General features: G+C 40.2%; 1 protein-coding gene across 1 annotated transcript in view; it reads right to left on the reverse strand.

The window, feature by feature from the left end:
• Positions 1-2860: 2860 nt before the first annotated feature.
• Positions 2861-16157, reverse strand: part of LOC126482243 (cell division protein ZipA-like) — a 64323-nt gene continuing 51026 nt past the window's right edge. Inside the window, exon 3 of the mRNA XM_050106222.1 lies at positions 2861-3041. Within this exon, the coding sequence (XP_049962179.1) occupies positions 2861-3041 (181 nt within the window). The remainder of the gene's footprint in view (positions 3042-16157) is intronic.

Consider the following 16157-nt stretch of genomic DNA (forward strand, 5'->3'; position numbering starts at 1 on the left):
GAAGTCATTCCGTGTGTGTGTGTGTGTGTGTGTGTGTGTGTGTGTGTGTGTGTGTGTGGTTACGATCATTACTGGGTGCCTCCTACCAGCTTTAAACAGATGATAATGGATTTAATAACAGTTATTGAGAGATGAGCATGCTTGCACAAGGTAGACTGGAATGGAGAACTGCACCAAACCCACCTTCAGACTGAAGATAACGATAACTGGAGTCCATAGCTATTTCTGAAGTGTGCAGTGATGTAAGGCAGATTGTGACTTCGTAAGTAATTTGAGTGCATGGTCTTGCTGCTATTATTAGGTAGCACTGATTGGGCCAAATGACCAATTGTTGATCAGATGGTCTCTATCAAAGCTGTTATTTGTGTAACTGTGGAGGATGCAATGGGAAATTACATGATGCAGTGTCCGCAGTTGCATTTTTCCTCCATTATAGGAAGAATGATCACTGGAAAAAGTGCTTGAGACAAACACACATTCTGTCCAACACAAATGAAATGTCATTGTTTCTTATTCTATTTCCACCATGAGAAAACACGTGCACTCTAGCAAATAAATGCAGCACAGACCAATTTCAATATATAAACAAGTCGTCCTACTGATATTATATATATAATCAGAAGATATGTTTTGCACATTTTTTGGCAGCCCGATGGGTGGCAACAGATGGTAACAGAGATAAATTTTAAGTAAAAAGAAATAGTGTTAAAAAGGGGCACTGTTGATTCATTCAGTGTATTGTGTGTATAGACATAAAGCAAGTAAGAGATCGTAATACTGAAAATATTAAATTGAAATAAATTTCAGTTACAAGGGTAATGTCAATTACAACTATCTCAAATTTTCTTCTCATCTTCGATATTATGTGCTTGCTGTCACTGACAGAAAACTGTGCAGCAGGCCAAAGAAAGGAAGAAAGAAAAAGTAAAACGTTTTCAGTGCCTTAATTTTTATCCAGAATGCTCCATTATTTCCAACTTCAGTCGTGCACCCTGGTGCCAAATCTGTGAGGCATTGGACGCGTCTGTCAGGCATTGGACGCGTCTGTCAGAAGAGGCAACTTCCTCGGAGATGTCAAAAAATCAATCCCAAAGAACATGAGCTATAAATGGTTTGTTTCACAGCCAGTTCTCTGACAGTGTTCGTGCTACTTCCACACACATTTTCCATTGTGTTCATGTAAGCAGTCACAGCCACTTCATTACATTAACGTTCATGTTGGACAGCTGCTGTTTGAAGTAGACTTACCTTTGGTCACATGCTTAATTCACTGTGGCAAGTTTAATCACTGAAGTGTCGAACAAATTTTGAATGGTTGTGGATGGAAACATCGGGTCTACTTGGTACATACTGCACATAAGCTACTTTTTATTATTGTTTCCAGTCAGGAATCACTCATTTAAAGCACCACATTTGTAAGAAAACCACACTGACACAGCTCTTTCAGGGATACTGGAAGTAATAAACAACAGTATAACATGTGTGTTGCAGTGAGTGCCAAAGACTAAAAATCAGATAATGTGACTAATTTTTGGTGTGTTTGCTGCGATTACAATAACCACGGTGCCGGGGAAACGTGAGGAGGATTATAATTTTTTTTTTTTTTTTTTTTTTCGCTTCAGCCGGGTTTCCTGCTCATCTATTTTATTAATTCTGGCACATCACACTTGACACAGCATTCCGGCTTGCTCTATGGCGATGTCCAGAATGTCTTATTTTTGCCAGCCTCTGATACAGCCGCATTTTTGTGGTTCCAGTACGGGCCATCAGGGGTGAGCCTGTTGCACCAACTGCTCCACCGCACACCAGACACTTGTTTGGCAGACATCCTTGTAACTGGAAGTAAAAGCAAATACATGGTTGTGTTAAGTATTTCTCAATATGCATTTGTTACCGTGAACTATAATACTGCATACCCTAAAAGGAGTACCTGTAACTACTATTACCAGCAGTTTGAAGCAGTACAAAATATGATACAATGACCTACCCTGCACAATTTGTGATTGACAATCATTACTTGTGACATTCACTCAAGCTCCTGAATCTCTAACAAACTTTAGCATGCCGAACTACATATAGATTTTCTTCAGTTTCTATTTCATCAAGTTATGTTTTATAACTTCCATTTTTAATATCAGTTAATTGGACCACACAGAAGTGCGTGGACTTTGTATATAATTTGTTAATGTTATTTCCTGAAACAAATATTTCTGAGTTGTCGTATTTTCCTCCATTCTTGAGACAGAATTAAGTTAATAAAAACAGGACAAAATTATAGGCTTAAAATTTAAGTGATGGCGTTCTAAAGACATAGCAGCACTATTAATAGTTTCAATTTTTCATGAGTAGCTAATATACAATTAAAGAATATGTAGGTTAAATACTAAGCTGTTGGGCTAAGCCTAAGTTAATTGTATTAAATGATAGAATAATTTTATTGCATGCAAAAACTCACATTTACATCAAACTAATATGTAGAGGCTTTTTTACAACATCTCTCTAGATGATGTCATCAATAAAACTTCCTGTTGGCTCGTTGTCCCCTGAAGTTGAAATCTTCACACAAGCTTGGAGAGTTTCCCGACCCATCCTATTCCTTAATTTTGTCATTACCCTATTCATAGTACTAAATGACCTTTCCACATGGCAAGTTGAAACTGGAATGCACAGTACACATTCAGTGAGTGTCCGTAGTGCTTTGTAGCTGATGTCGGCTCTCAGAATGAATGAAGCGACATGAGAAGTCGTATCGTCTAGTAACAGTGTTGATGTTTGTAAGCCCCAAAATCAAGCACAGTTGTTTACAATCATTATCACTAAAATCCAGAAATTCTTTAAAACTTTCAAAATATGCTCTTAGTTATATCAGTTTTGCCTTCTCATCAAACTGTTGCTCAATTTCATCAATCATACTTTCAACAAATTTCCTTGCACTTTTCATAGCTTGAATCTGCTCCTCTACATTCATGAATAGCACACCCTTAACTTCTGTTGCATCCTCCTGCAGTTTCTTAATTTCATTAAGAGTTTCATTTTCTGCACTGTGTCCATTGCAGTCACAAAGACAGTCAATGTGTCTTAAATGTTCGAGAGTTCAAAACACAAGTAGAGGGATTCGCTAAATTTTAAGTGACTGTCTCTACAAATCTTTACGGGAGTTTGAGACTGCATTTAACTTATCGTCTAATATCATTACACCTACAATGAAATTGGAATTCATCATTTCTAACAAGATTCTTCCAGCTATACTTGGTAAATCCGTGCCATCCTTCTGTATATGTTCACGCTATTTTCCTAACCTACAAGTCCATTATAATTGCATGTGAACTATGGGATAGGTACTAAAACATCAGATGTCAACAGCTTTGGGTATTTTTAAGAGGTTGCTCTAATGCATACTGAATTTCATGCAAAACATCTTCTCATTTGGAAGAACCATGAAAAAATTTGTCTTGAATAACATGTAATGTGCGTTTTATAATGGTGTTTATTCCTAGAGTTGGTGGCAGCAATTGACAAAACATGTGCTCTAAAGTGAATGTATTGCAGCTTATGGCCCTTCCTCTCTGACAATTGAGCGTGGACTCCTGAGATAGAACCACTAAAATTAATAGCACTGTCGAAATAACAAGAAAATAATCTGTCATAAGAAAGTTTTCTTTACTTTAGTTCAGTATCAATTGCTGTATGATTGGATTCGGCTGATGTGCTTTCCAACTCAACGATACATAAAAATGTTTTCCTCACTTCAAACGATGGAGACGGTGCAACATATCAAACTACTAAAGACAATGGACTTTGGTTGGATACATTTGTTGATTTGTCTGCCATTAATGAAAAATTTGTCGTGGAGCAGTATCTCATCTTCAAAGTGTAAAGACTCTCCCAAACAAGTCAAAAATTCTGATGCAGTATACTTACTAAAATATGTGGAGCTTTTGCTCTGAAATTTTAACCACTTTTCACGGTTAATGTCGCTTTTGAGTACTACCTTACTAATTAGAGATTCATATTTTGTTGTGTGGGGTATTTCTTCCTTACTAAGGAAATACAGACTTTGAGTTAATGATTACAATGCTTTGCAATTTAAATCTTTAAAGTTCCATTTTGTTTAAATATGTGTATGAATTGAATTGGAGCATTTAATCCCTGTAATGTGCAAGAGCCATTGCACTTGAAAATTGTATGTTTTTCTGAGTCGGTATGATTTTCTAGTTTTCCCGTGCTTCCAGTAGCTTTTCTAAATTTAGTGAAAGCTACAGAAATGAACACTCCTCCTGTATTCTGTAGAGCTTCAGTATAGTTTTTTAAATGCATTTCACACAATTAGCAGAAAGCCCCACCCCGCTCATGATCAAAGTACAACCAATTGTACTTACACTCCCATTTTTGCTGATACTTAATTTCGCATTCAATACTTCGTTTAGAATTGCAATTCATGGATGTGCCAGAAATAGCACATGTATTGTTTGAAAACTGTGGAAGGGAAACTGATGACTTGGTAGACCTATGCAGTTCATCACAATCACTAGCACTTTTCAGTAGTCACACTCATCTGTCTTTTGCAATACACTGTCTTTATTAGAAAAGAAAGAAATTAAGGTTTGTTGTTTCGACATTGTGTTTTGGCACTAACACTTCTTTTTATGTTATAAACTGATGAAGACTGCACATAGTACACTACATAATCACATCACACTTCCATAGTAACTTGTCGACTGACTGTCACAACCTTACAACAGCTTCAACAATGCATTGAGTTTTTATACAACAATGAAAGCTTAGATTATACTCGTAGAGCAGCGTTGCCAAACGTTCCACTCCCTGAATAAAACAGGATCCTCAGTCTTTTACATTTAGTAACATTCAAAATAAGCAAGGTGGTCCACTGAAATAGCAGGGATCTCTGTGTTCCATAACAGCCATAAACTACTCTCAACTAGAATGATCACACCATCCCCCTCCCTTTTTCCCATGTTGTGCTGAAATCACAATTTGTTTAAAGACAAATTTGTCATAAATACTAAAAATCAGGTAATGTGACTCATTTGTGGAGTGTCTGCTATGCTTACCGAAATCAGGGTCGCTGGGGAGCACACAGAGTATAATTAATTTCTTCAGCTGCTTTACCCACATTTCCTTTTTGTCTACCTCATTACTTTGTGAACAGCACACTTAACAGAGCATTCCTTTCCTGTAAATTTCCACATTCCACATGTATATAATTTCGGCCAGCCTCTGGCTGAGGCTGATTCTGTTGGTGCTGGTGAGGACAGTCATGGGTGCCCCTGTCGTTCCCACCACTTTGCAGCATAAAAACAACTACTTGCCCTGGCTGGCGGATGTTCTTGGAACTGGAAGTACAAGCAAACACAAATCTGTGGTAACTATCTGTCAGTATTCATTTGTTACACTGCACTAAAATACTGCATACCCTAAAAGGAGCACCGGGAACTACACTACTGGCTGTTAAAATCTCTGCACCATGAAGATGATGTGCTACAGACATGAAATTACAGGCAGAAAGATGATGCTGTGATACGCAAATGATTAGCTTGTCACGGCATTCACACAAGGTAGGAGCTGGTGGCGACACCTACAATATGCTGACATGAGGAACATTTCCAACCTATTTCTCATACGCAAACAGCGGTTGACCGATGTTGCCTGGTTAAACTTTTTTGTGATGCCTTGTGTGGCGAGGAGAAAACCATACCAAGCCTATCGCGATTGCAGTTTATCGTATTGTGACATTGCTGCTTGTGTTGGTAGAGATCCAATTACTGTTCGCAGAACATGGAATTGCTGGGTTCAGGAGGGTAATAAGGAACGTCATAGTGGATCCCAACGGACTCGTATCACTAGCAGTCGAGATGACAGGCATCTTACTCGCATGGCTGTAGCAGATCATGCAGCCACATCTCGATCCCTGAGCCAACAGATGGGGACGTTTTCAAGACAACAACCATCTGCACGAACAGTTTGACAACGTTTGCAGCAGCATCGACTGTCAGCTCGGAGACTATGGCTGCAGTTACCCTTGACGCTGCATCACAGACAGGAGCGCCTGCGATGGTATACTCAACAACGAACCTGGGTGCACGAATGGCAAAACGTCATTTTTTTCGGATGAATCCAGGTTCTGTTTATAGCATCATGATGGTTGCATCTGTTTCACATCATCACTGTGAGCGCACATTGGAAATGTGTATTCGTCATCGCCATACTGGCGTATCACCCGGCGTGATGGTATGCAGTGCCATTGGTCACGTCTCGGTCACCTCTTGTTCGCATTGACATTACATTTCAGATGTCTTACCACCCGTGGCTCTACCCTTCATTCGATCCCTGCAAAACCCTATATTTCAGCAGGATAATGCACGACCGCATGTTGCAGGTCCTGTACGAGCCTTTCTGGATACAGAAAATGCTAGACTGCTGCCATGGCCAGGAAATTCTCCAGATCTCTCACCAATTGAAAATGTCTGGTCAATGGTGGCCGAGCAACTGGCTCGTCACAATACGCCAGTCACTACTCTCGAACTGTGGTATCGTGTTGAATTTGCATGGGCAGCTGTACCTGTACACGCCATCCAAGCTCCGTTTGACTCAACGTCCAGGCATATCAAGGCAGTTATTATGGCCAGAGGTGGTTGTTCTGGGTACTCATTTCTCAGGGTCTATGCACCCAAATTGCATGAAGATGTAATCATGTCAGTTCTAGTATAATATATTTGTCCAATGAATACCTGTTTATCTGAATTTCTTCTTCGTATAGCCATTTTAATGGCCAGTAGTGTACTATTATCAGCTATATTTGAGACATTGTTTTTGTTGTGCCTATCTGCCACTCAGCATCTCCGCTATATGGTGAGTTGCAACTTTCCTTTCCACAATATAATTAAAACACAGTAGCATGTAGTAGAATACACAATGAATGAGAGACGCCCCCTGCGGGTCTGGGGTAAGAATAAGCCTGAGGTATTCCTGCCTGTCGTAAGAGGCGGCTGAAAGGAGTCCCTCCCCCTCAAAGGGGGTAGTTCGCTCCTGCGTCCAGAGACAGATGGTTCAATGACTTACATTTGTGGTCATCTTGGTTTTTCGCTATTCTGGTTTCTTCCTTCCTGTTTCCTTTCTTTGTCCTTCTCCCTCTCTCGCTGTCTTCCCTACTTTTTACCTTGCCTTGTCCTCCTTGCCTGCTTGTCCACCCTCTCCCTGGTCTCCCTCTCTCCCTTCTTTTTTCCTCTTCTTTCCTCCCTGTGCATGCCTGAAGGCCGACCCATGCATTTGCATGCGTTGCTGGTGACGGGGTAAAGCGTAATTCCCCACCCTGGGTAGACAAGTAGGGCCAGTGCATACCCTATGGTAGAGGCCAGGCCTGGGGAGGGGTGATTGCCCGAGCTGACACTTTCAGACCATGCCGATTGGTCCCTCCGTCCGTTTCTCGGGAGGTGTGACCTGAGGTGTAAACATTCACTTGAGGTGGGAGTGCCCTCTGGGAGAGTCCCCACAAGGAAGGAGCGCGCCATCGGAGATGCTGGCAATCATGGGGATACATCCTTAATGGATTTTCCTCCTCCTCCTCCTCCTCCTCCTCCCTCGACTTCTGCCCAAAAAACAAACTTTACCAGCCACCAGTGATAAATGTACTACAGCCTGCCCCAAAGTTCCTCGTAGTTTCTACATCTGAGGATGGAAAGGATTTTTCATCTGTCAACCCTGGTTGTTCAGAAGGGCATAGATGCATCTGTCAAGTCTTGTACCACGATGCGTAACGGTACCTTGTTGTTGGACTCCTTCGGGCCACACTCCTGTACACGTTCCCTGTCCAGGTGGAGGCTCACCGCACTTTGATCTATTAGATACCACACCACGCGACCAATTCACTCAGTGGATTGACGAGAAGATTCAGTCTCTCCTTGCTGAGCAGGGCGTGACGGCTGTCCACAGGGTCATGAAAAAGGTCAACAATGACCTTGTACCGACCCGGACATGGTTTTGGACCTTTGATAGTGTTCAGCTGCTTTTGCGCATCAAAGCGGGCTGTGAGGTTATTTGTGTTCGCCCCTAAGTCCCGACACCTACACGCTGCTACCAGTATCAGCATTTTAAGCACACCCGCCAGTCTTGTTCTAATGCGGCTAAATGCATCACTTGTGGCAGGGACGCCCATGAAGGCGACTGTCCACCTCAGTCTCCTTGTTGCAACTGCCGCCATGTAAAAGGATGAACGCTGTATACAGGAAATTCGGGTCAAAGAGAGAGTGTCCACCTCGGCTGCTCGCAAGCTGTTTGCTAGTAGGAAGCCCACGCTGCTCCCAGTGGGGAAATACAGTACTGTCCTCGCCTCTCCTCGGACGACCAAGGAGGTGTCGATGCAGACATGCAATCTGGCCTTTAGCGGTATGGTCGTCCGTTTGGCCAGTGCTAAGATCGCCTGGTCAACGTCTCCTCTTCATCCTGTCACCCCTAGCCCACAAACACCTTCATCAGCTTCTGCCAAGACTAAGACCCAGAAGTCAGATTCACGGGCCTTAAAGAAGGAACTGTCCCGTGAAGACTCCTTACATACACCCAGCCATCGACCAGTACTTTGACCAAACGACCTTACAAGAGGGCTCATAGGAAGCAAAGTTCTCCTTCTCTGCCCCTGTACGTTTCTTCTCCTGTGCCACACAGCAGTTGCCGCCCCAGGCAGTCATCCATTTTGCCTGGCCACACCGCGGGTAGCCGGACAAGTGGTTCACCAGCGGAGGAAGCTCCCACTCCCGACCAACTTAACATGGTAGTTGACGAACCTATTGAAAAAATTGATGACGACGCTCTGCCTATTGATAGCGGCAGCAGTGCTCGCTCGAAGCCAGGCCCTTGGCGGCCTCAGAGGGGACCCCTTCTTGCTTCTCCTTTTTCTTTTTCTCACAATGGCACTTCTTCATTGGAATTTTCGTGACATTCGATCCAATGCTTGGACTGTCAGCTCGTAGTAGCTCTCCAGGAAAATGTCTTTTAAGTACTTTTTCCCCATGATTAATACATTTAATATTAAAATAAAAAAATTTAATGCATACACAGAACTGACGTCAGCAATATCTTCAGGACCTGTACACAATATGTAACTGACTGTGGACATAATTTTCCAATGTTAACAAACATATCAGTTGGCAACAGAGTGAAGAAAATGTGTTGTTACTCCCATTTTCCATGATTATAAGTGATGTATAACATACAGAATAGTTGTTGTTTTTTAACACTGTGCTAACTGAAGACTAATGTGTGTTCCATCAAATTAAAATGGTCAAAAGTCAAACACGGATTGGTATAAATAAAAATACATATTAAGCAGCTAGTAGTTAAACTGATGAAATTACTTTAAGAATTTTATGAGCCCATTACCTTCCACGAGTTCAATGAGCACTGTCGGACATCATCTCCCAATCTTCCTAACATCACCACTTATCATACGTTTAAGGAAAAATTAAGACGCCACAAAAAACTTTGCAAAAAAACTTCATCCGTTACATACGATACAGCCTGTAACTGAAAAAGCACGTAACGTAAATGTTCTAGAGAAACAAAGTACCTAAATTACAAACACAATAAGTACCACAATGATCTTCAGTGCTTACATTAAAGAAGTAAGAAATGGTGAAGCTCTAATCCCTATAAACGTTTTGGCAATCATTAAACAAAAAACACATATCGATACACTGTACAAAACAACTCTCAATCAGACTCTGGATTTTGTTGCTTTCGGTCCTGCTGCTTGGTCTTTGAAAAAGCAATGGAATCAGTGTCAATCCTGGAAACTCGGCAGACTTTCGGCAGAACCTCAGCACAACTCAAAATTCTGCACTCGGGTTACTAATAAATCCCTTACCAACAAAAGAACAAACCAGTAGACATTTTCCTAAATTACATGATCTATTGGATTAGACAGCTTTTTTGGATTCTGTGTTTACTTCTCAATATGATTATAAAGGTGGCAAATGGGAGCGAAAGGCTATTTACAATTTGTACAGAAACCAGATGGCAATTATAAGAGTTGAGGGGCACGAAAGGGAACCAGTGTTTGGGAAGGGAGTGAGACAGGGTTGTAGCCTCTCCCTGATGTTTTTCAATCTGTATATTGCGCAAGCAGTAAAGGAAACAAAAGAAAAATTCGGAGTAGTATGAAATTCTTGGGAGAAGAAATAAAAACTTTGAGGTTCACCAATGACATTGTAATTCTGTCAGAGACAGCAAAGGACTTGGAAGAGCAGTTGAATGGAATAGACAGTGTCTTGAAAGGAGGGTATAAGGTGAACATCAACAAAAGCAAAACGAGGGTAATGGAATGTAGTTGAATTAAATCGGGTGATGCTGAGGGAATTACATTAGGAAATGAGCCACTTAGTAGCAGTAAGAGTTTTGCTATTTGGGGAGCAAAGTAACTGATGATGGTCGAAGTAGAGAGGATATAAAATGTACACTGGTAATGGCAAGGAAAGCGTTTCTGAAGAAGAGAAATTTGTTAACATTAAGTATAAATTTGTCAGGAAGTCGTATCTGAAAGTATTGTATCCATTGTAGCCATGTATGTAAGTGAAACCAGGACAATTAATAGTTTGGACAAGAAGAGAATAGAAGCTTTTGAAATGTGGTGCTACAGAAGAATGCTGAAGATTAGATGAGTAGATCACGTAACTAATGAGGTGGAATTGAATAGAACTGGGGAGAAGAGAAGTTTGTGGCACAACTTGACTAGAAGAAGGGATCAGTTGGTAGGACATGTTCCGAGGCATCAAGGGATCACCAATTTAGTATTGGAGGGCAGCGTGGAGGGTAAAAATTATAGATGGAGACCAAGAGGTGAATACCCTAAGCAGATTCAGAAGGATGTAGGCTGCAGTACATACTGGGAGATGATTCAGCTCGCACAGGATAGAGTAGCATGGAGAGCTGCATCAAACTAGTCTCAGGACTAGACCACAACAACAGAAGATGTCTATGGCCGCCTCATGTCTTGATGCTACCAATGAAATTGTATCAACCAAGACAAATAGATAAATTAAAATACTAGAAGTGTAGATGGCAAAAGGTGAATAAGGGTAAAATTGGCTGACTAACATTTAGGTGAGACAAAGGCAAGTTGTCATAAATGCTGCTGCTTAGCAGACAACTCCAACAACTATACGATGAGTGTATGCTACTGAACAGGCCACAGCCAGGAAAGTTAAACACAGTTCGTGAGTACACATCAGTGTCTTGCATCTCAGCATTTCTTCACACTAATTACTACTTCCTTCACTGCGTTTTAGTTTTCTACATTTTTCATTTTCTGAGCTGTCTATTTTCCACTGTCCCCGTCCTTGTCCCATCTGTTGTTGTTATATACAATGCACTCAATTTTTTGCTCTTATTAACTCATGTGCAATGTTTTAGCGCTAACCTCTTTCTTGCCGATTACTCTGTGTTTCACCTCAAAGTTCTCAGGTTTTTGAATCTCGTCCAGTACAGCCCCAGTCAGTCAGTCTTCCCTTCTCATCCTGTCTGGTAAGTCTTCCCTAACCCAAGGCTCTAGGTGACTTTTCCAAACTCTATCCCTTTTCCTAAACTTCTCCAGTTCCTTTCCCTTCATCCCTCTTCCTTCTCTTTCAACCCTTCTGAGGACGGAAACAGTGGCTCCAAAAGTGTGACCCCTCCTGCCCTGCTGAGGAGATTTTTTATCTATCTAATGGAAACATAAAGTGTCACACTATCACAAACTCTGTTGCAGGCTGCCATACATGCTGTGGTGGGAGGCATACTTACGATAGCGACAATTGACACGAGTGATGCGGCAAGTGTTATTTCCCAAGGCCTGTTTGAAAAATAGTGTCATCTGATTAACCTGCCTAATTTATGGCAGGATTTTAGTAGCTATAGCATAGCACACAATCTCAGATAATTAAATGGCAGACCTGTGTTCTGCTGGTGATAGGGAATGTAGCAATGATAGGCATGTTGCTCATAATAAAGGCGTTAATCATGGACTGCCTAATAGATGTTCATTTGTCTTGTGAGAAGGAGGCTATAGTAGATGCCTACATGGAGGAAATTCTATATTAGTTTCACAAATGTGAAGCACAGTTTCATCTCATTGGGATGAAAATTGCCAGGTGATAAGATTTGTTTTTTTATCTGTCGACAAACTGTGATTTTGACACCAGCATACCGAAATACTCACTCGACTGAATACTGAACAGAAAATTAAATTGAAGTTATGAGAATCTCAGTGCCTAAATAAATTCAGAGAAAAGGTTTAGTTAATATTTCAGGGAAATGAGCTGAGATATTTGGAGAAAAATCTAGTTTTATCTGAATATTCTAGCACATGAACCATTCTGTCTACCTTTCTGCCCATTCCTTGTTTGAAATGGACAGCTGTAGTGAAAGAGGTACACATGATGGTATATTGGGAAGCAATTGGGCCATAAAACAGCCCAATCTGTAACCTCTTGTTAGCTGCAGCTAAGGCTGTGAAAAGTATTAGGCTGGTATTGCCCCTGAGGGAAATTAATAAAATGGTAATCCTGTGTGAATCTGACCAGAAAATTTTAAATGAACAAATCCAGTGGATCCAAGGGATCAAGTACTTCATTTCCATTAATTTGAGTTTGTCATACTCGCAGATACTTCTAGAAAGACCATGCTTTTATCTTTACAGGTCATACCTAGCAGTTTAGAATGATTTCATTTTCTCTCAATGTGAGTGGTGGTTTGATTATAGCACCAATGGATTATTTATTAGGCCTGGAATTACTAAAAAGAATTACTTTATTTGTGGATGATTTGTTGACTGCCACACTACCTTTGGAAGAGCATGAGGAAATGGTAGAGAAAGTTTTATATCAATTTCAGCAACATGATGTTACAGGAAATTTCAAAAAATGAAATTTGGTGGTGAGAAAAATGAATTTATTGGAGCACATTATTGTGCCTTAGTGCCCTAACTGACAACAAAAATACAACCATTTCATTACTTTCCAGTATCCCAGACAAAGAGGCAATTAAAAATACCGTTAGATTTATCCTACTTCTAGTGTAACTTCATTCCAGAGCAATTATTAAATGCAGAACTATTACTGAACTTTCTACACAAACAGATATCATAGATTTGGTCAGAAGTATGCCAATCTGCTTTCAGTAAAATAAAAAATGCACTAGCTAATTCACAATAATTGTACCATCTGGATAAGTACCAGGTTGGGAGCTTGTCTCTTCCAAATCAGAGGCATTTACAGTACATGAACTGTCTGTGCCATACTCTTTGCTAGTGAGCCTACACGGCCACTGGGTTAGAAGTTCTCACAATTATATGCACTTTTGGGAAATTCCATCACTGTTTTGTTGGTAATCACACCAAAGTATACTGTGATAACCAGCCTTTAAGCTTCCTTCTCAATTGAAAATTACTGCATGGAACACTGGTTCAGTTCTACAATACGGTTTTGAAATAGTTTACGTAAAAGGAGAGAATGATGTAGTAACTTGGGATCTGAGGGATAAAGTACTAAATATAAAGTCTTATTGATGCCAGATAACATTTCTCATCTGCATTAAATATCTTTAGTTACGTGTCTCATCTCCGTGACGGAGATCCCAGGTGGAGAGAGAGATCTGAATACAATTTACCCTAAACCCACCTGAGGTACTAGTTACATACTGTGTGCTTCACAATAGTGTATTACATTATTGCTGTCACATGAGGTATGATAACTGATAAAAGCTAAGCTTGTGCACCCATAGAGCACTGGGGATCCTGGAGTGGCTAAATGTGCTGAGAAAATCAATGACTATTGCTATTTTCCTTTCCTCCAAAGCAGCATGTAATGGATTATCCAGAAATGATTAGTCTGTCACAATGTTGAATCTTTGAATCATGGTTCCAAAGGTGAGCTACACCTAATCATTACCAAGAAATCCCCGCAAATAGTTGCCATTCACTTAAGGTGGTCCCCTTTCCTGGTGCTGTGCACGTGTTACACATTGTTGGAATATGAGAGCTATCTTCCAAATATGTGAACTTACATATCTTGAAAAGTGCCACTAGTGCAGCGACAATATGACAGGCGATTAAAAATTACACTCCACATGTTGGGAATCAAGAAGTAATCATTTCTGATAATGGACAAAACTTTACTAGTGTAAAATGTAAAAAGTTCCTGCATGTTTATGATATTGAACAGATCCTAAAATCAAGTTACCGTCCTGAAAGTAAGCCAGGAGAAAGAGAGCTTTGAGAGTTGGACAGATTAATGAGAACTTCTGCTTTAAACAACAAATTTTGGCCAAATTACTTTGCATTATTTTAAGGATATTTTAATAATCTACTTCATACCTCTATAGTATGTTCTGCTCCTCTGTTTGTCTCAACCTCTTCACCCTCTGCTCTATATATGTCGCACTATCCTCACCTGCACAAAGAACATTATGTATAAGAACACATGTATGTAGAATAGCTGAAATGTGGACAGAAACAGATCAGAACATTTCTGAAAGAAATTTATTGGGAGAAATGACTTTTACTTGGGTAGCTCAGTCAACAGAGCATATGCAAGCTAAAGGCAAAGGTTCACAGTGCAAGTTGGAGAGCTCCACACAGTTGTAATCTGCCAGCAATTTTCATATCACAGCACACACTACTGGAGAGTGAAATATTCACTATGGGGACATTTATCATAGCTTCCTAAGCCACAGGTATTGAACACTTACCACAAGTCAACAAAAATTTGAATCTGAGGAGTAATTTTTGTAAAACCTATGACATAACTCTGAATATCTGTCAGAGTTGTTTACAATTAACAAAGAGATGTAAATTAGTATAATGTTACTAGCTAGCCAGTGTTTCAAGCACCTGATCTGCGGACGGCCACGTTTGCTTGTTCTGATGCCAGCAGCTTGCAGTGTTGCCTCGTCCAAAACACTGTTGGCATTTGCTATAAGACAAAGGCACATTCTGCATAAATGTTCTTTTTAGTAGTGTACTGTTACTTAGTTATGAGTTTATTTATGATAAAAATAAAAAATGTAAATTAATTCACATGTATAACAAACAATTCTGAAAAATAAAAGTAATGCACCTGTAACACAGCTGATGTGTAAAAAAACCAAATAGGTAACTGAAATGTGATTCAAATGTAATTACATTTTAAATAATAAAACCTTAAAAGTACACTTGAGATAAAGAACATGTTATGTGACACTATTTGCTAGTATTCACTGTTTTAATTTTAGAAAGTTGCCTGTATTAATAATTACTAAGACTTTCTATTCTAGTGTGTGCTTGTGTTTGGTAATGGGGTGGTGAAGGGGAGGAGGATGGTGTGGAGGTGGGGGGCTGGAAAGGCAACTGTCAGATTTCAGTCACAACAGACATGCCTACTGAACTTTAAACTGTCATCCCTCCTTAGTTGCTCAAGAAGAGACCAAAAGCACCAGCTTCAAATATTTTCTGATTAAGCAGCCCACAATCTAACAAAACTAAAGAGAGAAAAAAAAAATGCTTAGTAGTCCACTATGCCTCACTAATAAACATATCAGTGAATGAACCATGTAAAATGTGCCCTGCAGGAATTCCACCCCAGTAGAGTGTCTTGTCAATATACAGAAAAGTGCAAAGAGTCATCAGAAAAAAGATAGAGCAAGATACCAAATGGGGAACAAATAATTATAACATAGAACTAGAAGAGACTTTTCCCAACATGAAACACATGGGATAAAGAGGCAGGGGGGATGCAGGGCGGTTGAAGGATGTCATGGAGTGGGAATCTCATGGAAGTGGAGGAAACCAAGAAGAGATTTAGGTGACAAATCACATGCTGTAGAGAAAGTTGTTTTACAGTTGTGGTTCTTAGATGTTGTACACATTGAAATCAAACGATAGATGCACCAGACACTCATTCTAATGTGAAGTTTGGTGGTCATTATGCACCCACAGAAATCTAAACATTGGTTGTAAGTCAGCTGGAGTGAGATACGGGCTACCAGATCTATTTGAAGGACTCAAACTGACATTGTGTCTGGGGGATGAAATGAAGAGTTGAGTAAAAAAAGTTATTCCTCATGTCCAGACATTAATAGACAGGGCGAGCCTACCTTCAGAAAGTATCAGACTCAACAGCGAAATTCATATCCCG

This window comes from Schistocerca serialis, chromosome 5 (assembly GCF_023864345.2).
Source record: "Schistocerca serialis cubense isolate TAMUIC-IGC-003099 chromosome 5, iqSchSeri2.2, whole genome shotgun sequence".
In the NCBI taxonomy this organism is placed as follows: Eukaryota; Metazoa; Arthropoda; class Insecta; order Orthoptera; family Acrididae; genus Schistocerca; species Schistocerca serialis.